The 27128-nt window shown below is 42.9% G+C and overlaps 1 protein-coding gene across 9 annotated transcripts in view; it reads left to right on the top strand.

The window, feature by feature from the left end:
- LOC138763770 (FYN-binding protein 2-like) overlaps positions 1–27128 on the top strand; it is a 148122-nt gene that overhangs the window by 110790 nt on the left and 10204 nt on the right. For 7 of the 9 annotated variants that reach the window (XR_011357773.1, XM_069938487.1, XM_069938490.1 and 4 more), the window contains exons 16-17: positions 1734–1806; positions 8445–8555. Coding sequence is in view for 6 of the 9 variants with exons in the window: in XM_069938487.1 (XP_069794588.1) it covers positions 1734–1806; positions 8445–8555 (184 nt within the window). In the remaining 3 variants the exon portion in view is untranslated. Of the gene's footprint in view, positions 1–1733; positions 1807–8444; positions 8556–9435; positions 9584–11823; positions 11943–27128 lie in introns of all 9 variants that reach the window. The other 2 variants (XR_011357775.1, XR_011357774.1) reach the window with 2 other exon arrangements.

Raw genomic sequence — 27128 nt, 5'->3', positions numbered from 1 at the left:
TTCTCTCCCCCTCCCACCCCCCCCCCCCCCCACAACCCCATAAAAAATTTGGTTTTTTTCTGATCTACTTTTGAAATAACAAAGATTAAAATCAGTTTGGCAAATATATTCCAAGAGAAGGATATCCAAGAAATGCCTTGCACACTCTGGCAGAGGCTTTTCACAGTAATCAATGGAACATTTTATTCTTTGCTGGAACTTTCCTCATTAACTTACTTTTGGCTAAAGACAGAGAGAGGTGTTGAGTCCAAGCAAGGACGTACTGCAATATAATTGCAGTAGCATCCTCGAGGAACTGCACGTTCAGCTTTTGAACTCCTTCAAATTTGACAAATCTGCAGAGTCCCAACATGTGACATTATTGGGTGAACTGCAAGGAAAATATTCTGGGAGAGTATTATTCTGAAGCATTTTAACTTGAAAATAAATTTGCATTTTGTACATCCTTGAAGAGAGCTATATTGTTACGAACCCAAACCTAGCAGCAATAGACATTTACCAAGACAAGTGGCTTTCATAACAAAAGTTATTTTTAATCAACTTCAAACATGAAAATAGAATCAAACTTTAACTTAACTCTATACTTACACTATATACTAACCCAAATTACCCCCTTCTAATTCTATGCGCACGTGTGTGTAAATTCAAGAAAAGTTCTTTGGTTCACAGTTCAATCTCACTTCTTCTTCCAAGTTCTCTGGTTGCAGGCAATCATCATACTTTGCACAGAATTTTACATGTATAAAGTTCACCAGGCTTGGTGCTTGAAAGGTAAATGTTAACCGCTCAGGAAGGTTCTTGTAGGGTTTGCAGAGAGAGATATTTGCTGCTCCAGGATTTCCACAACTGAGGTACCACCATTGTCACCTCAGTGTCTCGCTGATGAAACTTGCCCCATCAGCGTCTTCTAGATGGTAACCTCTTTCTTCAAGCTACCACAGAGTTCCATTCCTTCCTCTATTTCAAGAGAAACATCAGACAGATAGCACTTCCAGTCACCTACTGCTCTGGAACTTGCTTTCATCAGTTTCAAACAATTTTCACTGGATTGCACTTTTCAATTACTTGTCAGTGTCCCACACACTGACTAACTGAGCTGTTAACTCAACTCTCTCTCTTTTCCAACTGAAACTCCAAAGAGAGCATGTGACTCATGTCTTGCAAAACCCCCACCTTCTCCAGCAAGCAACAGTTCTTTCTTCTTCTCTTAGGTAAACAATCCAGAATTGACCTTTCTGTGAGCACTTTGCAAAAGGGTACTGATAGACAGCATGACTCCAGCAAGACAATGGTCAAGCATTTTATGAGTCAGTTCAATTAACACCTACTTGTGAAAGGTGTGCTTATATTCTCCAACAGATCCTGCAATGTGAATTCTTCAGTCTTTCAAATAAGATCTGTTTTAAAATGTGTGTATATATGTGACCTACTCTAAATCTTATAAATTCTCCCCAAATATTAATATTGTTACAATATTAAATGGATTTTTTTGTGTACATGTTTATTATCAGTGTGTATGCTTTGATTGTTAAGTTTAGGTAAGCTACATAATTTTCACATTATTAATTAAGTTATATTTTGTTTAATTCACTTTGAGTGCTGTAATCTCAGTTGCAAGGAAAAATTAATGCAAACATCGATTGCCAGCATAACCCAAGCAATGCTAAATATAGTAGCTAGTTTTGAATATTATTTAGTCTATTTTCTAATCATTTTTTTTATATAATGGTTAGCAATAATGAACTTGGACAGTGAAAGAAGTTTGTATGAGGAAATCAGCAATCTAAAGGAACTCGATGATTCAAAGTAAGTGCCATTGTAATTTTGATGCTGATTCAATTGTACTGATCAAAATGACATTTCTTAATAGAAGAGGTTTATCTTCAACTTCATTGCCTCCGTATTTGATGGCCTTAATTCGTATTGGGTATTATTTGGAACATTTTCCAAATATCCGGAATAGGTGTGATCTGGCCAATGAATGGGAGTAAAACACAAAATTCTGCAGACCCTGTTGTTGAAGTAAAAACACAATGCTAGAGAAACTCAGCTACTCAACCCGTGTACTTTATATAGCAAGGGGGAAGCACGAAAGGCTGCAGACACTAAGATTGTAGTAAAAACACTGGAATGCTGGAGGAACTCAGCTAGTCCATTCAGCATCTATAGGAGACAAGATTATATTGATAATATGTCAGGTCTGAGCCCTTCAAGGAAAACTCAGAAAAGGTAGAAGCAGGATATATCAGTAAGTCTCAGAATTCAAACATCCTCCAACTGGATGTCGCATTAATAGCGACTTCTCTGGCTTTTGTTAACACCTTCCCGCTCCCCCACCCTCTTCTTCCCCCATAGTCTCTCCATTCCCTGTCTCCTTTCACAAAGACATGATAAATTCTACCTAGTCCCTCATCACATCCAATTAACACCTTTTGTTGTTCTGGATTCCTCCCCCATTGTTTGAATGAGACTTTCTGATGTATCCTACTTCTTTCTGCCTTTTCTGATTTTACCTTGAAGAAGGGCTCAGACCCGAGACATCAGCAATAGATCTTTGTCTCCTATAGATGCTGAATAGACCAGCTGAGTTCCTCCAGCATTTCAGTGATTTTACTTTATATAGCAAAGATAAAGATGCCTAACCAACATTTCGGGCTTGAGGCCTTTATCGAGGTATGAAAAAAATTCAGCAGGCACTCGAACAAATGGTGGGACAGGGGGAGGAGCACAATCCCAAAGGTAGGAGGTAATAGAATCAGAATTTATTGTCATAAACAAGTCATGAAATTCACTGTTTTACAGCAGCGTCATAGAGCCAAGATTCATTTTATAATCATCTTACAACATTACTATAAAAACTTCAAATAATAGTGCACAAAAAGTTAGGCAGCATATTTGGTTCACGGATTATTCAGGAATCTGATGGCAGCGGGGAAGAAGCTGTCCATGTGCCGCTGAGTCCTCGTCTTTAGGCTCCTCCACCTTTTTTCCGATGGTAGCAGTGTGATGGCCTGGGTGGAGGGAGTCCTTTCAGGATAGAGGCTGCTTTTTGAAGACGTCACCTCATGTAGATGCCCTCGATGGAGTGAAGTCTGGTGCCTGTGATGTCGCAGGCCGAGTTAACAACCCTCTGGAGTTATTCTTGCCCTGAGAGTTGGCGCCTCCAAAGCAGGCTGTGATGCAACCAGCCAGAATGCTCTCCACGGTACACCTGTAGAAATTTAGGAGAGGCTTCGGTGCTGCTAGTGGGCCTTCATCACTATGATGACTGCATCAACATGGAGGCTTCAGGACAGATCCTTGGTGATGTTGACACCCAGTGGTTTACCACATTCACCCTTGTTTTTAAAAATAGTCCAGCAGGATGAGGTAGTGCTTACAAAGTCACAAATTAAGTCTCTCAGGTGGTCTGGACTTTGTTGGGAGCGTCGTAGTACCTGTTGGGCAGTTGCAAGGTCCTCGACCGTCTTGGGCACCTGTATGTGCTCATTGGTGCTGTGTTAGTGGGTAAGCGACAACGAGTCTGGTGTATCCTCTGTTGGGGAAGAGACAGGGTTCCATGGTTCGGGTACATCTTGTGTGGTCAGGGGTGAGGGGAATGTGGGATGATCAGTGGAGGTCTCCAGGAGGAGCCAGATCCCTAACGGAGACAATGTCCTTGAGTCTGTCAGGATACACCACATAGGCATACTGGGGATTGGCATGGAGGAGATGCAACCTTTCGACCAGGGGGTCGGACTTATGGTTCCAGAGTAGGACTGGCACTGGGGATGTCAGCCATGCTGGAAGCATGGTCCCTGTCACAGATTTTCTGGGAAAGGAAAATATATGTTCATGGGGTGTGCCAGAACATAGAAGGGACCTGATGGAGTGGAACACCTCCGAGTGGACTTCTTGCCAGCAGGTGACTGGAAGGCCCTTAGTCTGCAAGTCCAGGAGGATGGCCTTCCAGACCGTGACATTCTCCCTTTCAACTTGCCTGTTCCCCAGGGGATTGTAGCTAATGGTCCTGGTTGTGGAAATGCTCCTGGCCACAGATACTGGTGCAGCTCATCACTCATAAAAAAGGACCCCGGACACTGTAGATATAGCTGGGGAAGCCGAATAGAGTGAGGAGACTGTGGCAGCTGTCATGTCAGAGCAAGGGATGACAAACGGGAAATAGGAGTATTCGTCAATGGCATTGAGGAAATGCACGTTGCGGTCTGTGGAGGGCACGGGCCTTTGAAGACAACACTGAGCCCCTCAAAGGAATAGGTGGCTTTCATCAACCGCTCCCTCTCTGGCCAATAGAAGTATGGTTTGCACTCAGCGCAGACCTGACAATTCTTGGTCATGGATCTGATCTCTTTGACCATTCAATTCACCACCTCAGTATCTTGTTGTTTTTAATTTAGCCCCACTGTTGGTTGTTGAACATGAACGCAAATTCATGTTGGTCAGTTAGCAGGGTAAATCGTTTACCAGCCAGGTAATGGCGCCAGTGCCGCACTGCCTCAAAAATGGCTTGGGCCTCTTTTTCTATTGAGGAGTGTTGAATTTTGTTGGCCTGTAGGGTTCGGGAAATGAAAGCAACTAGTCTGCTTACGTGGTTAAGGGTGGCAGCCAGGACGAAGTCTGATGCATCGCTTTCCACCTGGAATGGAAGAGATTTATAGCGTGCATTGTGGCCTTGACAATCTCTGCCTTGATGTAGTTGAAGGCTGCACGAGCCGTCAGAGGGAAAAATGTTGGTTTGATGAGGGGATGGGCCTTGTCTGCATAATTAGGGACCCATTGGGTGTAATAGGAAAAGAAATCAAGATACATTTTCAGGGGCTTAAGGCTGTGGGGGAGTGTAAGTTCCAGGAGCGTCCACATGTGGTCAATGACTCCGTTCTCAATGACACAGCCAAGGATGGCAAGGCAGGATGTCCGAAATACGCACTTGGTTTAATTATACGCAAGGTTGAAGAGCTTGGCAGTTTGGAGGAATTTCTGGAGGCCCTGCAGGTCATGACCGCAGATGGTGAAGGTACAAGGTACAAGAAAGTGGCCCGCAGCTCGAACTGGTCCACTATGTGGTCCATCTCCGTTGAAAGACCGAGACGCAGTTCGTAACTGTGGCGAATGTCTACCAAGCTGCCTGTCTCCCCTCTGGCAAGCCTTGCTGTACTAACATTGGCTGTGCATTATCTCTACTGTTAAGGACAGTCCCCTTGGGTATAACTGTGTATGCACCTATTGTCTTTTATTGTACCATGAGTTTCTGCTAATAAAAGCCATGATTATTGTTTGACCACATCGTCTTTGTCTACTTCATCAACTGGCACTTCAATTTTATTAGCAGAAATGGATGCAGCACTCAAGCCAGAGCGGCTGATAATCGACCACTCTGCCCCGAGGGCCAGAGAAATTTTCAACCACTGGATTGCTTGTTTCGATTACTATATAGCTCGAAACAACGTGGTCGATGAGGCGATTCAGTGGGACCACCTGATCTCTCTGCTGGGTGGAGTCCCTTTCGCCGTAACGCAAGGAGCTACCACTCTGCTATAGCCCGGGAAAGTCTGTCTGCTTACTATGCAGCGCCACGGAATGTGGTGTTTGCTCGACACCAGTTGCTGACTAGATGCCAGAAACCCAGGGAAAGTGATGCTGCCTATGCTCTGGCCCTCGACTCACTGGCAAATGAATGTGATGTCAGGGCAGTCAATGTGCAACAACACCGCAATGCCTTGAAGCTGGGTGCTTTTGTCAACGGATTGACTCCAGTTACATCCAACAGAGGCTGTTGGAGATGGAGCCCTTAACCTATGACCGGGCAGTCACTCTAGCCAAAACACTGAGAAGTGCTGTCCGGACCAGTGAAATGCTAGAAACTGAAAAGGAAACATCCAGGAGTGCTGGAACCCCGAAGGAAAGAAAAAGGTTAACTCCTGAAAAATGCTACTTCTGTGATAAGAGCTGGCACCCCAGACAGAAGTGCCCGCCTCGATTTGCTACCTGCAGCTATTGTGTGAAACTCGGATTATTGTTTGACCACATCGTCTTTGTCTACTTCATCAACTGGCACTTTAATAACGTCGAAGGGGACTGGCAGGAAATGGTAGAGGTGGCTATCGCCTTGAACCCAGTGTATTGGTGGTTATCCGGGTGGATGGGGAGCTGGTGATATACCAACTTCAGGTTGATAGTAAAAAAGACCCGATAATGTGCAATTTGGTTCACCATGTCAGCAAGGAGGGTAAGGAGGTTAACATCTAATTGTGTGTACCTGTTGTCTGTCTGACTGGAGTCAATGACCATCCTGTTCTTCTCATCGTTCCTCACTGCCACTACCTGCACTCAACAAGGGCAGGTGCTGGCTTCAATTATCCCCTCCTTAAGTAACTGCTTTACCTCTGCCTGAATGGAGGCCCTGACCCCAGCACTGTACCATCTACTTTTAATGGCAATTATTTTACAGTCAGGGGTGAAGTTGGCGAACAATGGTGGAGGGGTGATTTTAAGTGTGGAGAGCCCACATTGTGTGTGGTGGGCGACTGGGTTGTTGCCCGGGTACAGTGGAAGGGAGGGATGGGTGGAGCGTGGGTAGGGTGGGTTTGAAAATTTCCAGTTAGAGACAGTGAGGGCCAGAATGGGCCTGTCAAACTCCATTATCACACTTTTGAGGTGACATTGACAATCAATTCCCAGTAGCTCGGCAGCACAGAGCTGCGACATTAAGTCTTTATAGTCTGTACCCGCACGGTTAGAGTCACTATGCAGTATCCCTGGACATCCACAGTATGTGATCTAGAGGCCAAGGAGACTTTCTAGTTCACTGGTAATACTGAGAGAGGAAGTGCCGCACCATATCAGCGTGTATGAAGCTCTCTGTGCTCCCACTGTTGAATAGGCAACTCATCATGTGGCCGTTTTACTTAATGTCCATCATTGGCCTGGTGAGCTGATGCAGGCTATGTTAGAGCCCAGTGTCTGATCATTGTTGTGGAGGATGACAGTGTCCAAGATGGTGGCCTGCATGCAGCGCTGCTGGATCCTGAAGATGGCACCCAAGATGGCGGCCCCCACGGTTTGCACATTGGTACTGCTGGCTTCCGGCAATGCCTCCAGGATGGCAGCCCCCCACAATCCACACACAGTGCTTCTAGGAAGGGGTTTAGACTTACACACTTTGGAGTAGTGTCCCTTCTTCCCACAGCTGGAGTAGGTCAAATCCTTCGCTGGGCAGTGTTTTCTCCGGTGCTTGCCCAGATTGCAGAAGTAGCACTTTGGGTGCTCCTGGAGTACTGTGGCTGTGGTTGGGTCGCCGACGAAACTGGGAGAAAGCAGTGAAAGGCGTTCGCGGAGCACTGCTGTCAAGGTCGACTCATTAGTGGAGCGAAGGGGTGGTGGCCACATTATCTGTCGAGTAGGCCTCCATATTGTGGAGGGGCACCTCCAGCATCCCTCCCAGCTCGACTGTTCTCCACAGACTAAGCTTCCCTTGTTCCAAAAGTCTCTGGCGGATATAGTTTGACCTGATCCTGGAGACGTAGGCATCCCTAATCATGTCCTCAGTGTTCTCAGCAGCTGTCACAGCCTTGCGTTCACAGGGCCCAAAGGTACTTGGTGCTCGACTAATCAGGTCGCTGTTTGCAGGTCACTAGAAGGTGCCTGGTGTAGGTAACATTGATCTTCTACAGGTTCTGGCCTTTAAGAATGTCCATGGCCTCCTGATACAATGTGGCATCCCTGATAATGGAGCACACCAGGGTGCCAACTTGGGAGTGCAGTACCTGCAATTTATCAGTCTCTGACCGCATGATGGCTGAAGATTCCTTTGTGAATGCTTAAAAGCAGCGTAGCCAGAGTTCAAAGTTGGTAGATACCTCAGGTGATTGAAGGTCGATTTCCAGCTTCTCTGGCTTCAGGATCTACTGCATTGCAAAAACTTTGAGTGAATAAAATTGATGCCCCATCAATTACTCAAAGACTAAAGTTGAGAAACCAAAAGGCTTTTAATCACTAAAGAACAAATGCACATCCATACTGCTCGACTGTCCTGTACTGAGGAAGGGGCTGTGGAACAGGCACCTTTCTACAGGAGCCTGTGGGAAGGGCCATAGGTACAGTCGGGCAATGGGTGTGCCTGGCCAGACAAATACATACAACAGTGGTTTGCCACATCCACATAGCCCACAAACAGGCAGGCTTAGCTGGGACCATAATTGGAATGTTTACAAATAATGGCCAATGTTTTATTGATCTCCTTATTTTTCCAGTGCTCTAACTTCTGTTGTGTTTCTGCCGATGGGTGGATACCAAAGTCAGTTTCATATATTCAAAGATTGTTTCAAAAAGGTGTTATTGTTTGTTCTTCTATTTTCCAATCATCAACCTTTTCTAGTGAAGTTATATGAGGCACAAAATTGAATTTCCTACAGGTCATGTTCTGGTATTTTCCTATGCTGTTTTAGAGACAAAAGTTCTAAATCGGACACAATTAAAATAAGATGGGGAAAAATCTTCAGGAAGCGTGGAGAAAATGCAAAGAGAACAGAAGACATGAAGCTGGAAGAAAGTGAAAGGTATAGTGCAATATGTTCGATCTCCGTAAGACCGGAAGAGAAAACCTGGAGCTATTGGACAATGGAGCTCTGGTTTGAATAGTGGCTCGAGCAGTATTTGTACATTGAATTTTATTTCTGCTGATATGAATCATGGTTTTCCTTAAAAAGTTGTGGGTGGCATATGGCCAAGCTGTTTTTATTTCCCAGTGCAGAATGTCTGGTCCCTTTCCCGGACATCCCATCCAAACCAACTGTTGCTGAAGGTGTGATAGCAGAATGTCTCAGCTGAAACTTGATACTGCAAGTCAGCATCAATTATTGCATCAATCCACTGGTACCTTAAATTCACAAAATGATACCATTTGTTTAACAGAATGCATAGAGCAGTGGTTCTCAACCTTTTGTTTTCCACTCATATACTGCCTTAAGGAATCTCTTACTAATAGCAAAGCGCCTATAGCATAGGTACTGTATGTGAGTGGGGAAAAAAATAGGTTGAGAACCACTGGCATAGAGTATTGACAAAATGTAATCAGCTTCTTTGCTCCTTCAAATCTCTTGTCACTAGATACTCTGCTAAGGGAATAGCTTCTTCCAATTTATTCTATCTAGACCTTCAAACTTTTATCAAACTTAAACCTCCTCTTGTTTCCTTTGAAAGTAACCTTAATCTGTTCCTGCCCTCTTCATAACTCCAAAGGTCCTGCCCACTGCAGCATTCTTGTGAATCTCCTCTTTTACCCCAAATTTTCCTGTGGTGTGCACTATATCTGTTTTCTAACTATTGCCTGATTGATGTTCTATTCAATTCTACATTTACCTTGTACTTCCCTTTATTGGCCAAGATGAAGAAGGAAAATATCTTGTGTGCATCCTTAACTACTGTATTTCCATTCAGATCTTTGTGGGCATGCAACGTTTTGGTCACTGTTGAGTCTTGAAGAGCTTCAACCTGAAACGCCAACACCTCCTGTTCCTTCACTGATGTTGTTCGACCTGCTGAGTTCCTCCAGATTGCTTTTTGTTCCAGGTTCCAGCATCTGCAGGTTCTTGTGGATCTAATTTACTGACTGTTTATTCTATAACATGATACCTGTCCTCCGCAAATGCTAGAATTTATAAACATAAAGATGGTGAGGGATTCAAAAGTAAGAATGCCTATATGAAGGGAGAAGGAGTTTTAAGGGGACTTGATGGCTTGATCATTTATATAGATATATGGCACTCACCGCCAGAGAAGGTGGTGGAGTCAAATAATTATTGTTTTGAAGAGTCATTTAGACAAATAGGTAAGGTATAGAAGGCAATTGGGATCAGTGCAAAGGAGCAAAGTGGCCAGTTGAATGTAATGGGCCCAAGGGCCTGTTTTGGTTCTATAAACTCTTACTCCCATTTCCAAGTTGGTGCTCTCCACTTTTCTACACAGCTTAATATTTTACCACAATGTCGTCCGTAATTTTATTTTGCCTCTCCAAAGCATAAAGCAGTATTGTTTTTCTCTTAAATCTCAACATTGGCAACTGATCATGCACAATTTATTTTATTCCATATCCTACCTCAAATAGAAAGAGTGGGCTGTATCAAAATGCAGGAGACTCTTGACCTGTACATTTTGACAATCTCTTATATATAATAAAACCTGTCATTTGGAATTCAAGCAACTGGTTTAAAAAAAGATTTGCAGAAAATAAATACATTTTAAAAAATTTTTAAAAATAAGAATAAATAAAAATTTAAATAAAGGTTTTAAATTGTAAAAGTAAATAACATAAATCTTTGGTGAAAATGGGAGCAAATATTCAGCCAGCGGTATGCCTTGGTCGTGCTTTGCTCGTAGCACCTGTTTGAATAAAGTTTAAATAAAATGGTGTCTCCCAGGATGAAGGGCTAGTTAATGCTGCTTGTTGTTGGAGTGATTCTATTCACGTGTCTCCTTATTCTGCTTAGTAAGTCTTTATCTTTATTTGTACAGTATATTATTAAGTATATTAGTAAGGCTTTATCTGTGAACTTGGGGGGGGTTGGTAAGTTGTGATGGTACAATGCTGTTATATCGCCAACAACTGGGATTCAAATTTAAATTTTGTAATTTATGGGAATTATCTGATTAAAGTGAACTTTACATTTTTAAAGACTACAATACTGATTTTTTTTTTTCAAATTACATTTTGCCTTTTCTTTTTCTTTTAAAATGTTTATTCTTAATGCTGGTGTATTAGTTTGGGATTGTAAGAATGAGTCTCAAGCAACTGTGAGTGCTGGATACCAGTTTTACTCTACTTATTTGTCCACAAATAAATCAAAACATTAAACTGAGGAATATATCCAGGTCTGCATACAAGAAGTGTTCATCAAACATATGCATTAAATGGTAGGTTATTGAGATGTGCAGAGCAACAAAGGGATTTAGGAGTTGTGGTAAATAGTACCCTCAAGGCTGATACTCAGGTAGATGGTGTGGTGAAGAAGGCATTTGGAATGTTGGCCTTCATAAATCGGAGTATTGAATTCAAGAGTAGGGAGGTTATGATGAAATTGTACAAGGCATTGGTGAGGCCAAATTCGGAGTACTGTGTACAGTTTTGGTCACCAAATTATAGGAAAGATATAAACAAAATAGAGAGAGTGCAGAGAAGGTTCACGAGAATGTTGACAGGATTTCAAGGTTTCAGTTACAGGGAAAGGTTGTGTAGACTGGGGCTTTTTTCTCTGGAGCATAGAAGATTGAGGGGGGACTTGATAGAGGTGTTTAAGATTTTAAAAGGGACAGACAGAGTAAATGTGGATAGGCTTTTTCAATTAAGAGTGGGGGAGATTCAAACTAGAGGGCATGGTTTAAGATTGAAGGGGGATAATTATAAGGGGAATATGAGGGGAAATTTCTTTGCGCAAAGGGTGGTGGGGATGTGGAATGAGCTTCCGACAGACGTGGTCGAGGCGGGATCATTGGATACATTTAAGGAAGGACTGGATCGTTACATGGATAGGAGGGGACTAGAGGGGTATGGACCGGGTGCTGGTCAGTGGGACTAGGAGGGTGGGAATTTGTTACGGCATGGACTAGTAGGGCCGAACTGGCCTGTTCTGTGCTGTAAGTGGTTATATGGTTATAAAATAATCCTTGGGAAAATAATTCTCAAAATTATATGAGATCTTATTCTGATAAGATCACACATGTAGATGCATGCTGTGGGGGAAAAACAGAATCTGAGTAAAAATGGGTTGGACTGCTGAAGAGAGAGAGGTCTGCTTCAAATTGTTTAAAATGCAAATATATTATTCCAAGTAACTGTAGCCCTGCTGAAAGCTGCCGAAGACCTGAATAAATTGAATGCAGATGAGGGTTCACTGGTGTGATATCGACCATAATAATGACAAGCCATTGTCTGAACCCAGCACTTAGAGGTAATCATAAGGACTTCTGATCCATATGCTTATTTATTTTCATAGCAAGCTGATCCACCTTGGTATCCTGTCTCCTAACTATGCCATTAAGCACTATGTTCCCTTGAAAAGCGAAGTTTTAGTTGCTGCTGGGAATATTCATTGGGAAATAAAATGTGCTTGTTCATGAGGCTTTTGTATTTAATGTACTAACTAGGACATGGGGAAGTCGTTTGAGGAACTGGAGAGGCATTGAATTGGAAATTAGTTTAAATGTTGGTGAGAAGTAAGTGGAAGGAGGAGGTCTGTTCTGAAGCAGCAGGTGAGAAGTGCTTAGTTTATGCAACAGTTAAGGATTGGGCATTGGGTGGGGCATGTGACTGGTGATGAGAGAAATGAGGCTCGCTTCCCTGAAGACTGGAGGAGAGAGCAAGAATTGTCAGTGCAAGAAATTTAGAAAGGTTTGTCTGTCCTCATCTTAGCCAGTCATAAGAAGCTGTTAAATCTCTTCCTTGCAACCTGTGTGGTGATACAATCACTACACTGGCTGCCCTCCTACTAGTCTACTGCAGGGGCACACACCACCACTGTACCTGCGGGTAGGCACCAAGGCCCCACCTCCCTGCTGCCAATCACCAGCCTGTATAAAGACTCAAGCCGGCCCCTTTGGGGACACGCGGAGTCAGGAGCATACTGAGACCTGGGGTGTACAAGCCTGTAGTACAGTCTGTGGACTTTGCAACAGAATTATTCACCCAAACAATTTAATTAACTTAAAATTAAAGGACCATGGAGAAGTTACTCACCATCGAGAGGCTGGATATCAACCCTCAACATCCAGATGCTCCAGCATTCTTCGAGATCTGGAACCATGTGATTGAGGCGATCATACACACCAGAAAATTCTCATGGTACTTCTCACCAAGCTGAGCCCACCTGCTATCCAGGTAATCCGAGACTGCACTGATTTCAAACCAGCAATGGTGGTCCTAGAAGGCATAAACCGGCCCCCAATGATCAGACTCTACGCTAGGTACCTGCTCAGCATCAGGGTACCGCAGCCAGGTGAGACGGCAGACGCTTACCTGGAGGCACTGCGAGAACTAGCACTCCCGTGCACGATCAAAGCTGGAGTAACTGCTGGGGAAGTGGAGCAACTCATCCAAGATGCCTGCATGTGAGGGCAACTGGACAGAGACTGTAGGAGGAGAATAATGCCTCCCTTACCAAGATCATGGAAGTGGTCCGCTCCCTATAAGCTGCACCTGCATGTAGAGGTCTTCGATGCTCGCCTCCCCCATCCTCTGGCATGTCCAACACCGACGACAGCAGTCGCTGAGGGGCCCTACGTGGAAGAGACGATTGCCACCACTGACGCAGTCCACTGCAGTAAGTACTGCGGGTCCCGGTGTGGGTCAGACAGGCGCTCCCGAAAGAACTACCGAGTGTGGAACTCTCATTGTTCCTAATGTGGCAAGGAAGGCCACTTCTCCAAGCCCACCAGGAGCATTGCGGTCCTCTACGACAAACTGGAAGCCCCTCTCGATTCTCTGGGCACCCCCCACATGTGAATTCCAGGCAGCACCATTACTCTTCCCGTCACTTCTGCTGGCACAAATGACGTCGGCCCAGCCATCCAACCTAGCCGCCACCATGTGCTCACCATGGTTGACACCATCTTTCATCGTCCAACTTCAGCCTGCACTGATGACGTCTCTTCTGGATGGATCGCCAGACCATGTCGACACCATGTGCATCTCCTAGATGCCACCATCAAGGGCTGGCCGACCCCGTCCCCCCATCCACCCCAACTCACCAACCAGACAGCGTGGACAACACGCATGTGTGTAAAACCACGCACTCATTGCATTCCATGCTCCTACAGAAACCCACTGGCCACTACTCCCCACAACCATCAGGGAGCAGCAATTCGGACCCCACTGCAGACTTAACGGAGGACGTTCCCAACGTACTTGGGTGCTCGATGTTGAACATCACTGTCAATGGGAAGGTAATAAAATGCCTGTTTGAAAGTGGTAATACTGAAAGCTTTGTGCACCTGAATTTGATCCATTCACTAAAACTCAAAGTACATCCAGCAAACTTAACTATTGCGTTTGCCTCCTAGGACCACTCCATCACGGCACTAGGGTACTGATTGACGAACTTGACAGTGGGGATTATGGGAGTTCAGGAGTCTGATGGCTTGGGTGGGGGGTGGGGGGGGAAGAAAGCTCTTGCCCAATCTGGATGCAAGGGCCTGAGTGCTACGGTTCCTCCTGGCAGAAGGGTGAACAGTTTACTTGAGGGGTGTATGGAGATGTTTATTGCCTTTCGCCTGCATCAAGTGTTGTAAATGTTCTTCATGGTAGGAAGAGAGCCCCCAATAATCTTTCCTGCTGACTTCACTATCCTCTGTAGGGTCTTACAGTCTGAGGTGATACAGCTTCCAAACCACGCAGTGATGCAGTTACACAGGATGTTCTCGATACATCCTCCGTAGAATGTAGTGAGGACGGAGAGTGGGAGATGGATTTTCCTCATCCTTTGCAGGAAGTAGAGGCGCAGCTTGGCTTTCTTGGCTATGGAGCTGGTGTTAAGGAGCCATGTGAAGTTCTCCACCAAGTGCACACCAAGGAACTTGATACTCTTGACGACCTTAATTGTTGAGCAGTCAATGGTTAGCGAAGGCTGGTCCCCCTGGCGCCCACTTGAAGTCCACAACCATCTCTTTTAATTTTTTAATGTTCAGATACAGGTTGTTGGCTCTGCACTAGTCCGCTAGCGATTACTCATCATCTCTGTACATTGACTCATCATTCTTACTGATGTGTTGTCAGTGAACTTAATGATTTAGTTTGAGCTGTGTTTAGCTGCACAGTCGTGGGTCAGCAGAGGGAACAGCCGTAGGGGGCCGTCATGCTCTGAATGATGGTCTTGGAGGTGCTACCTGAGGTCTCCCTGACAGGAAGTCAAGAATCCAATTGCAGAGGAAGGTGTTTAGACCCAGCAAGCCTAACCTCCTTATCAGGTAATGTGGTACGATTGTGTTGAATACTGAGCTTGAAATTGATAAACATCTCAGTATCCTTGTTTTCTAGGTGGGTGAGGGCATTGTCTGTAGAGTGGTTGGGTCTGTATGCGAACTGCAGGGGGAGTGGAGTGACAGGAGCAGCAGGAGCTTGGTGTGCCCAAAAGCACTTTGCCATGAGTGTGACAGGGTGATAGTCATTGAGGCAGGACACAGCCAACTTCTTTAGCACGGAGACAATGGTGGCGGCTTTGAGCACATTGGGACCATGGTGCTTCTTAGGACAGGAATTTGGGAGAGAATGATTTAAGGAACGCTACAAGTTAAATTGCTCCCACTGTAAAGGCAGCTTAACCTAATTGGCATTTTCTGCTCTATCTTCCTGAAAGCCAACATTTACATAAATTTATCAATTTTGGTCACAAGGAAAAACTGCGATGATTATATATGTACAGTATAAACAAGGACAACCAATAATGCTTGAAAGTCACAGGAAGTCAGCATTAAAGGCATGAAAATGGCTGTAACAATCCACTTGTAATGTTGACCCTCTTGGAATTTTCTGCCTCAGGTGGCTGTGGAGGCCAGGTCATTGAGTGTATTTAAGACAGATTTATTTCTTAATCAAGAGCGAAGTGGTCTTACTTACTTTTCAGCCATTTGTTTTGTGTTTCCGTTTTCCCAGGAGTAATATACAACAGTACCTTTTCTGGTTACTGTATCTTCAATCCTGAAACTGTCCTCCTTATTCAAAAAGACAGTGAAGTGACTTCTTTATGGCCACTTTTTTTGTGCATCTCCTTTGATAAGGACAAGAACAGCATCTCCTTCTCTCTTCAGTGTTTTACCTGTGCCATTCACAGGAAGGTCAATTTCTTCCAACTGGTTTCAAAATGTTCTTTCTTTTATGTTTCTTTGAAATCACGTGACTGGATATCACTACTGTTTCAGTTTCATTTCTGTCCAAAGGACTCTAGTCACTTCACATCCACAAACATCTGACTTCATCTCTGTTGAAGTGGTTATATGTCTCCTTAAGGTCTACACAGGTCATTCCAAACTGATGCAGGGCACTAGTAATGGGGAGACACCCACCCGCCCGATTGAGAAGCGGGGAGACGACCCTAAGAATGTGACCACCATAGTGAGGTCACATTCAGCAAGGGGCTCTACAGATGAAGGACACACACAGGCAATGAACTGTGGGTAGCTTACGGGCGAGGAACTCACACAGGCAGTGGGCAACTTGAGGACAAAGAACTCGCACCAAGCTGCGAACTGCTGAAGACTGCCTCATGAGAACTAGATATTGGAACCAAAATCTGCTGGAAGTCATTTATATTAAGTACGTTTTTTTAATCCTTAAGCATTTTTTTGAATGAAAGTGCAGGAATTCAAATTATTGGATTTCTTTTTCGACAGTAATAGAACACTGAATGATAGCAGCTATTTGAAGCTCCCATTTCATTTTAGTGGGACTATCACTTTAAGGGCTAGTATAAACTGTGACCGTTCACAACTGTGGGGAGAACTGAGTTGGCAACAATCAGGTACAAACTGTGCCCATAGTTTATCCTCTGGAGGAAGCATTTTATCCAGGGACAGTCATGTTAGAGACACACTTAAAGGAACAGGCACTCTGTGATCAGCGGCCATTGATAAAGGAGCAGCAGCCATTGGAACATTGCTGGAGTGGCCATGTGTGGTATTGGACAATTTATTTGTCTCTCTCTCTGTCAGGAGAATTTTTGATTTCTCCTCCTCCCCCCCATGACCAGAGGAAAGGTCATTTTTGAAGGGGGCTTAGTGAACCACACTGTGACCAAAGGAAAGGTCCCTTTGTTTGACCCCTATCTGGGTTAAGGAAGTAGTAGACTTGCCTCATTGATGATTGTACTAGTCATTTTGACTAACCCTTGCCAGGGCTTTTGATGGTTCGTGGAAGTCGCACATTTCGATTCCCCAACAAAAAGGGGAGTTGTGACAACCACTCGTCTGAAAGGACATTCACTCTGGAAGCAACTGTTTTGGGTAAACTTGTACCTCTCATTCTGTTCGTTTTAGATTGGTCACAGTGTTTGAACTACCGAAAGAAAATAGACACACACATCGAGAGCAGTTCAGTTTATACAAGTCTTTATTACTAAATCTAAAGCTGAATTCACACTACAATATGCAAGCCCTTCCCAATTATACTTATCAATGCTGGACTGGTCCCAACTGCCAAAGCGAGGCAACGACTGCACACTTGTATAGGTTGTCGAGGCACCGGTAACAGCTTCTTTACCTCCCTCGACCGGGACGTTTGCTGGACTCTTGAAGTTCTTCTTCTTGCTTAGAGATGTTGCCACCTCTTGGAGAGTCTCAAACTTCAGCAGTGGGACTATGGCTTATATTAACCAAAAGTTGTTTACTTCAGATCTTATCTCTTTGAACAAATGATTTAATTATCTTCAAGGTCTCCTGACAGTCTGCGACCAACAAAAGACAACTGCATCTCTGGGCCTCATGGTGGAAGTTAGGTAATGTCTACTGATTCATATGCATCCCTGGGCCCCATGGTGGAATTTAGGTGGTGTGTCTACTAATTCATATAAATAAAGACCTCAACAATGAAGACGGTGTTTACATCCGGTACCGCACGGATGGCAGTCACTTCAATCTGAGGCGCCTGCAAGCTCACACCAAAACACAAGAGCAACTAGTCCGTGAACTACTCTTTGCAGACGATGCCGCTTTAATTGCCCATTCAGAGCCAGCTCTCCAGCGCATGACGTCCTGTTTTGCGGAAACTGCCAAAATGTTTGGCCTGGAAGTCAACCTGAAGAAAACTGAGGTCCTCCATCATCCAGCTCCCCACCATGACCACCAGCCCCCCCACATCTCCATCGGGCACACTGAACTCAAAATGGTCATCCAGTTTACCTACCTCGGCTGCACCATTTAATCTGATGCAAGGATCGACAACGAGATAGACAACAGACTCGCCAAGGCAAATAGTGCCTTTGGAAGACTACACAAAAGAGTCTGGAAAAACAACCACCTGAAGAAACACACAAAGATCAACATGTACAGAGCCATTGTCATACCCACGCTCCTGTTCGGCTCCGAATCATAGCTCCTCTACCGGCATCACCTACGGCTCCTAGAACGCTTCCATCAGCGCTGTCTCCACTCCATCCTCAACATTCATTGGAATGACTTCATCACCAACATCGAAGTACTCGAGCTGCAGAGTCCGCAAGCATCGAATCCATGCTGCTGAAGACCCAACTGCGCTGGGTGGGTCACGTCTCCAGAATGGAGGTCCATCGCCTTCCCAAGATCGTGTTCTATGATGAGCTCTCCACTGGCCACCGAGACAGAGGTGCACCAAAGAAGAGGTACAAGGACTGCTTAAAGAAATCTCTTGGTGCCTGCCACATTGACCCCCGCCAGTGGGCGGGGGTCCAACTGTGCATCTTGTTGCCTCACAGTTCGGTGGGCAGCAACCTCCTTTGAAGAAGACCGCAGAGCTCACCTCACTGACAAAAGACAAAGGAGGAAAAACCCAACAACCAACCCCAACCAACCAATTTTCCCTTGCAACCGCTGCATCCATGCCTGCATGTCCCGCATCAGACCTGTCAGTCACCAACGAGCCTGCAGCAGACGTGGACATACCCCTCCATAAATCTTCGTCCACGAAGCCAAGCCAAAAAAAGAAGAACTAATTCATATGCAACAAGCAGGTTCTCAGCCTTGGCTGCAAAAGTAAGAAACACGGTTTAAATCTTCCATTACATTCCACCCCTTGGTCACAGCCTGTCACTTATGAGACCTAACAAGCATTTGAGTACAGAAGAAACGAAAAAAAAAACTAAAACTATAATAAGCACAAAAATAAGCAATAATGCGAGCAACCAACGGAGAATATTGTGGCCCAATCCCTCAAATGTACCATTTGTTGTATCTCATCACGGGTAACTGGAGCAGGAGAAGCCGGCTCGATAGGAGCAGCAGTGGGAGCAGAAGGCACAGTTGGGCCAGGAGGACTCAGCAGCTGGGGATGATGTTCCCCTGCTTTTCTCTTATAAAAGGCATAAAGGACTGCAGTAGGTTTCCCATCACTATCACTTTTAGGTACGCCTAACTTTAACAAGGTTAGAAAAAGGTCCTTTCTTGTCGGTCCGTTATTAGCAGCAGGCCCTCTCCTTTCATCCTGCTTGTCTGATGTAACCTGGGTTGTACGTGAGTGGATTTTACCTCCCAATTCTAATTCTTGAAGCCCAGATAAGGCGTGCACTCCCTCAGACACAGGGTGCCCAATTAGAGGACTAGTTATGGACAGAACCAGTCCCCGTACAGTGGGATGGGCGGAACGAACCAATCTGGTATGTATTCCAGCCGTGAATATCTCTTCATCTGGGCCCCCCCCCCCCCACCCCCCCCCCATGTACCCACAGCCTCAAACGCCCTGCATACAAGGCAGAGGCCAGGGCCTGCTGACGAATTACTGCTATATCCTCCTCTGGGGTGCCCCAATTGTTCTGCAAATGTAAATCCCAATCTACTGGTGATGGGTATACTCGTAGCAGGGCATCCCCTAGAGTGGCAAGTAAGTAATCCACCTCTCTTCCTCTACCCCACAGCTCAGCAGTGACCCGGATATCAGTAGACAATGTTCCTAATCCCAACAATTCCTCAGGGGTTAAATATACATTACCACCCCCCCCCCCTTGTTCCCAGACACGCAGGAGCCAGGCTGCCAGAGTTTCTCCCGCCTTTTGCCTAAATCGATCTCCAATGGCAGCCAGCTCCGTTACAGAGAAGTCACGGATCATTGACGGCTTCCAACCCCTGTTCCCACTTTGGCCCACAGGGCCCTCCACCCAGTCTAGGGGAGGAGGCCAAGGCCATCCCGTAGAGGGGGTAGGCCAGAGTGCATAAACAGGGGTTCGGGTATTTTCCCCTGGGTCCGCTTGGGAGATTGGGGTATCTATCCCTTCAATCTGTACCCTTACATCATCCCCCCTTCCGTCTGTTTCAGAAGTCTGCTGCCTTATGGGGCGGGCATGAACAGCAGGTGGAGAGGGCAGTATGTTAGGCACATGCTGAGGAGTATCTGCATTATTACCATGGTCATCATTCCAGATATTCCCGTCCTATTTATCAATTACATCAGGATCGTCACCGTTCCTTATCATGGCGTGAATATGATGTGGATCGGGTTCTACTCCATGCCTTTCTTTATCTGCACAGAGCTGCTGCCGGAGTTTAATATTACGGCAGATCGTTTGGACATGCTTATCTTCCCATTCTTTGGCTCGGTCCTGACTGGTGCGAACAATCTTGCTCATCGTGGAACAGCGTTGTCGCATGGCTTCTAGCTCCTCCTCTAATTGCTCTCTCTTGTGCTGAGATTCTACTTCTCTTTTTTTTTTTTTTTTTTAAATTTTTTATTTTTCACACCATAAATCACAATAGCCATGATATACACTTTTTCTTTTCCACACATTTACAGTGACTTTTTCTCCCTCCCCCCTCCCTCCTCCCAAGCCACCCCCCCATCCCCCCCCCCCTCTCATCCATTTTAGTTATACAATCTAGGTTGCATTAATTCAGTTAGACAATGTTGTCATTCAACAAAAATACACCAGAAATTCTACTGAGTCCATTCTTTTCTTTTCTTCTCCTTCCATCAACTTAGGTAATGTTTGTTCCCGGTAGGTTTTCGCTATTGTATTTAATGTAAGGCTCCCATACTTGTTCGAATATTTCAATATTATTTCTTAAACTATATGTTATTTTTTCTAATGGAATACATTTATTCATTTCTATATACCATTGTTGTATTTTCAAATTATCTTCCAATTTCCAGGTTGACATAATACATTTTTTTGCTACAGCTAGGGCTATCTTAACAAATCTTTTTTGTGCATCCTCCAAGTCAATTCCAAATTCTTTATTTTTTATGTTACTTAGGAGAAAGATCTCTGGATTCTTTGGTATATTGTTTTCTGTTATTTTATTTAATATCTGATTGAGATCATCCCAAAATTTTTCTACTCTCTCACATGTCCAGATTGCATGAATTGTTGTTCCCCTTTCTTTTTTACATCGAAAACATCTATCAGATACTGTTGGGTCCCATTTATTTAACTTTTGCGGTGTAATGTATAGTCTGTGTAACCAATTATATTGTATCATACGCAGCCTCGTATTTATTGTATTTCTCATCGTTCCAGAGCATAACTTCTCCCATGTTTCCTTTTTTATCTTTATATTTAAATCTTGTTCCCATTTTTGTTTAGTTTTACCATTTGTTTCCTCATTTTCCTTTTCTTGCAGTTTAATATACATATTTTTTATAAATCTTTTGATTAACATTGTATCTGTAATCACATATTCAAGGTTACTTCCCTCTGGTAAACTCAAGTTGCTTCCTAATTTATCTTTCAAGTAGGATCTCAGTTGGTAATATGCCAGCGCTGTATCTCCCGTTATATTGTACTTATCTCTCATTTGTTCAAAGGATAAGAATCTACTTCCTGAAAAACAATTTTCTATTCTTTTAATCCCTTTTTTTTCCCATTTTCTAAAGGCAAGGTTGTCTATTGTAAAAGGGAGTAGCTTATTTTGCGTCAATATTAGTTTTGGTATTTGGTAATTTATTTTATTTCTTTCTACATGAATTTTCTTCCATATATTGAGGAGATGGTGTAATACTGGAGAAGTTCTATGTTGTACCAATTTTTCGTCCCATTTATATAATATGTGTTCAGGTATCTTTTCCCCTATTTTATCTAATTCTAGTCTCGTCCAGTCTGGTTTTTCCCTTGTTTGATAAAAATCTGATAGGTACCTTAATTGTGCGGCTCTATAATAATTTTTGAAGTTTGGCAATTGTAAGCCTCCTTGTTTATACCATTCTGTTAATTTGTCTAGTGCTATCCTCGGTTTCCCCCCTCTCCATAAAAATCTCCTTATTATTTTCTTTAACTCTTTGAAGAATTTTTCTGTCAGTTGTATTGGCAATGCCTGAAATAAGTATAGTATCCTTGGAAAAATGTTCATTTTAATACAGTTTATCCTTCCTATCAGTGTTAGTGGTAGCTCTTTCCAATGCTCTAAATCGTCCTGTAATTTTTTCATTAGTGGATTGTAATTGAGTTTATATAATTGGCCTAGATTTTTGTTTATTTGCACACCTAGGTATCTTATTGCCTGCGTTTGCCATCTGAATGGGGATTCCTCCTTAAATTTTGAGAAATCCGCGTTATTCATAGGCATTGCTTCACTTTTATTTACGTTTATCTTGTATCCCGACACTTCTCCATATTCCTTCAATTTCTTATATAGTTCTTTTATTGATAGTTCTGGTTCTGTTAAGTACACTATCACATCATCCGCAAACAGACTGATTTTATATTCCCTGTCTTTTATTTTTATTCCTTTTATATTATTATCTCTTCTTATCGATTCTGCTAGTGGTTCTATAGCTAGCGCAAACAATAATGGTGATAGTGGGCATCCCTGCCGCGTTGACCTGCTTAAGTTAAATTGCTTTGATACATGTCCATTTACTGTCACTTTCGCTAACGGTCCCTTATATAATGCTTTAATCCAATTAATATACTTCTCCGGTAAACTGAATTTTTGCAATACTTTGAACAAGTAATTCCATTCTACTCTGTCGAAGGCCTTCTCTGCGTCTAAAGCAACTGCTACTGCCGGTGCTTTATTTCCTTCTACTGCATGAATTAAGTTAATAAATTTACAAATATTGTCTGTTGTGCGTCTTTTTTTGATAAATCCAGTTTGGTCTAAATTTACCATTTTTGGTACCTGTTCTGCTAATCTGTTCGCTAATAGTTTAGCTATTATCTTATAATCTGTGTTTAGCAGAGATATTGGTCTATATGACGCTGGTGAGAGTGGATCTTTCCCTTGTTTTAGTATCACTGTAATTATTGCTGTTTTACATGAATCTGGTAAGTTTTGTGTCTCATCAATCTGGTTGATTACATCCAGGAGGGGCGGTATTATTAGGTCTTTAAATGTTTTGTAGAATTCTATTGGGAGTCCATCCTCTCCTGGTGTCTTATTATTTGGTAAATTTTTTATTATCTCTTGTATTTCTACTGTTCCAAATGGTTCTGTTAATTTATTTTGTTCCTCTATTTGTAGTTTTGGTAGTTCAATTTTAGTCAAAAATTCATCTATTTTCCCTTCTTTCCCTTCGTTTTCGGTTCGGTATAATTGTTCATAGAATTCTCTGAAGTTTTCCTTAATTTCTTTTGGATTATATGTAATTTGTTTGTCTTTTTTCCTTGTTGCCAATACCATTTTCTTAGTTTGCTCTGTCTTAAGATGCCATGCTAGGATTTTGTGTGTTTTTTCCCCTAGTTCATAATATTTCTGTTTTGTCTTCATTATATTCTTCTCCACCTTATATGTTTGTAATGTTTCATATTTTATTTTTTTATCCGCCAATTCTCTTCTTTTGGTTGTATCTTCCTTTATTGCTAATTTTTTTTCTATGTTTATTATTTCCCTTTCCAACTGCTCTGTTTCCTGATTATAGTCCTTCTTCATCTTGGTTGCATAACTTATTATTTGCCCTCTAATGAATGCTTTCATTGCGTCCCATAGTATAAACTTATCTTCCACTGATTCCGTATTTACTTCAAAGTACATTTTTAATTGTTTTTCAATAAATTCTCTAAAATCCTGTCTTTTAAGTAGCATGGGGTTTAATCTCCATCTATACATTCTTGGAGGGATGTCTTCTAGCTCTATTGCCAATAACAGGGGTGAGTGGTCCGATAATAGTCTAGCTTTATATTCCGTTTTCCTAACTCTCCCTTGTATGTGGGCTGATAACAGGAATAGGTCTATCCTTGAGTATGTTTTATGTCTAGTCGAGTAGTATGAGTATTCCTTTTCTTTTGGGTTTTGTTTCCTCCATATGTCCACAAGTTTCATTTCTTGCATTGATTTAATTATAAATTTGGTTACTTTGTTCTTCCTGTTAATTTTTTTCCCCGTTTTATCCATATTTGGATCCAAATTCAGATTGAAATCCCCTCCTATTAGTATGTTCCCTTGCGTATTAGCTACCTTCAAAAAGATATCTTGCATAAACTTTTGATCTTCTTCGTTAGGTGAATATATATTAAGTAGATTCCAAAGCTCTGAATATATCTGACATTTTATCATAACATATCTCCCTGCTGGATCTATTATTTCCTCTTCTATTTTAAATGGCACATTTTTGCTAATTAATATAGCCACTCCTCTTGCTTTTGAATTATACGATGCTGCTGTTACATGTCCTACCCAATCTCTCTTTAATTTCTTGTGCTCCAATTCAGTTAAATGTGTTTCTTGGACAAATGCTATATCTATTTTTTCCTTTTTCAGTAAATTTAGTAGTTTCTTCCTTTTAATTTGGTTATGTATTCCATTAATATTTAGAGTCATATAGTTCAGCGTAGCCATTTTATATTTTGTTTATCTTCTCTTTCCGTTTTTCCATCATTACCTTTCCTCCTTTTCCATTTCTGTTTTCTTATTTTCAACTCTTTACCAGACAACATTCCTACAACATCCAACATTTTCCTTATTCTCCTATTTCTATCTTCTTTATCCCCAATCTCCCCTTCCCCTCCTGAGTTGCCCTTTATCCCTTGTCGGACAACCACATCTCCCCTCTCCATTTGGATTTGCGAATCCACTCGCAAGCGTCAACTGATTTTGCAGTGACCGCTCTTTTCCCCCCACCCAGCCCCCCCCAGAAAAGATTTCATTTTTTATATGTCACAAAGGTCACTCTTTTAGTTCCCTCCTTATTCTCTCTATTCCATTACCTTCCCTTATTAATTCTTGTCTATACTCTCTATGTTTTCCTCTAATTACAGATACTTTCACATATGCCCATTGTCTCTATTCACTCTTATACCTCTTTACCCGCATACATATCAATCGTGGTCATTTTTACCCTCCTTACCCGTCTTCATCCCTCAGTCTATTTTTGTCTTTACCCACATACATATCAATCGTGATAATTTTTGCTCTCATTACCCGTCTTCATCCCTCAGTCTATTTTTGTAATTGTTCTGCAAATTTTCGTGCTTCTTCTGGATCCGAGAATAGTCTGTTTTGTTGTCCTGGAATAAATATTTTCAATACCGCAGGATGCTTCAGTGTAAATTTATATCCTTTCTTCCATAAAATCGCTTTTGCTGCATTGAACTCTTTTCTCTTCTTTAGGAGTTCAAAGCTTATATCTGGATAAATGAAGATTTTTTGCCCTTTATACTCCAGTGGTTTGTTGCCCTCTCTTACTTTTTCCATTGTCTTCTCCAGTACCTTTTCTCTTGTAGTATATCTTAGGAATTTTACTACAATAGATCTTGGTTTTTGTTGTGGTTGTGGTTTAGGGGCCAATGCTCTATGTGCCCTTTCTATTTCCATTTCTTGCTGTAGTTCTGGACATCCTAGGGCCTTAGGGATCCATTCTTTTATAAACTCCCTCATATTCTTGCCTTCTACATCTTCCTTAAGGCCCACTATCTTTATGTTATTTCTTCTGTTATAATTTTCCATTATATCTATTTTTTGGGCTAGTAATTCTTGTGTCTCTTTAGTTTTTTTATTAGATTCCTCCAATTTCTTTTTTAAGTCTTCTACCTCCATTTCTGCTGCTATTGCCCGTTCTTCCATCTTGTCCATTTTTTTCCCCATTTCTGTTAAGGTCATATCCATTTTATTTATTTTCTTTTCTGTGTTGTTTATTCTTCTTCTTAAATCATTGAATTCCTGTGTTTGCCATTCTTTAAATGACTCCATGTATCCTCTAACAAGAGCAAGTACCTCCTTTACCTTGCCTTTCTTTTCTTCTTCTATTTCCCTGTACTCTTCCTCTTCCTCTTCTTCTTCCTCTAGGTTGACCATCTGTTGTTTCTTTGCTGCCCTTTCCTCCTCTTCTTTCTTGTTTCCATTGTCTTCTGTGGTCTCTTCTTGCTGCAGGTGTTCTGCAGCTGTCGTTGCCGGCTGTGGAGATCGACTCCCCAGCTGGTCCCCCCTCCCGTCGGTGTGTTTTTTTTCATGCGCGGTTGCGCACTTTTACTCGGCTCTGTGAGCCATTGTTGTAGTTCTCTTTCTACCGACCTGAGGTAGTGGGGTCTTCTCTCCACAGCGGGCCTCTTCGGACAGGTAAGGCCTTCACCTTTTTCCTCCGTTGTCTTCTCTTCCTCTCTTCTTTCCGTTGATTTTGATTTTTCTCCTTTTGTCTCCATCTTCTTTCCACCTTTATATTCACTTTTCTTTAACTTGTATTTCTGTGCCTTTGTATTTTCTCTTGTTTTTCCCGACTTTTCTGGAGAGGGCTGGAGTTCACCGTCCGGCCACTACTCCATCACGTGACTCCTCCGAGATTCTACTTCTCTTTGAACTAATTCTGCTTCACGCTTAATGGAGTGGCATAAGGTTGTGGCCAGCAGCCAAAAACCGTCCTTTTCACCAGGAAATTTACTTTCTCGAAGGAGAGTGGCAACCTGCTCTCCCAGAGGTGCACTTGATGGGTCTAACTTCTCATCCCAACTAATGGGTGGTCCCAACAAAGACAGGGTATTGGCCATCATGCCAAACCCATCGTCTTTGGAAATTCATCCCGGAATCAAGAACTGCTCAGGGCTGACATCTTTCTTTCGGCGAAACATCTTGAGACCAACCCTGCTCACAGCGCCAATTGTCTTGGGTAAACTTATACCTGTCATTTTGTTCGTTTTAAATTGGTCACAGTGTTCGAACTACCGAAAGAAAATAGACACACACACCGAGAGCAGTTCAGTTTATACAAGTCTTTATTACTAAATCTAAAGCTGAATTCACACTTCAATATGCAAGCCCTTTCCAATTATACTTATCAATGCCTGGACTGGTCCCAACTGCCAAAGTGAGGCAACAACTGCACACTTGTATAGGTTGTCGGGGCGCCGGTAGCAGCTTCTCTACCTCCCTCGACCGGGACGTTAGCTGGACTCTTGAAGTTCTTCTTCTTGCTGAGAGATGTTGCCACCTCTTGGAGAGTCTCAAACTTCAGCAGTGGGACCATGGCTTATATTACCCAAAAGTTGTTTACTTCAGATCTTATCTCTTTAAACAAATGATTTCATTATCTTCAAGGTCTC

The sequence above is a fragment of the Narcine bancroftii genome, chromosome 5 (assembly GCF_036971445.1).
Source record: "Narcine bancroftii isolate sNarBan1 chromosome 5, sNarBan1.hap1, whole genome shotgun sequence".
NCBI classification, from domain to species: Eukaryota; Metazoa; Chordata; class Chondrichthyes; order Torpediniformes; family Narcinidae; genus Narcine; species Narcine bancroftii.
Note: the sequence above shows the minus strand (reverse complement) of the source record. Positions and strands in the feature narration are given on the sequence as shown.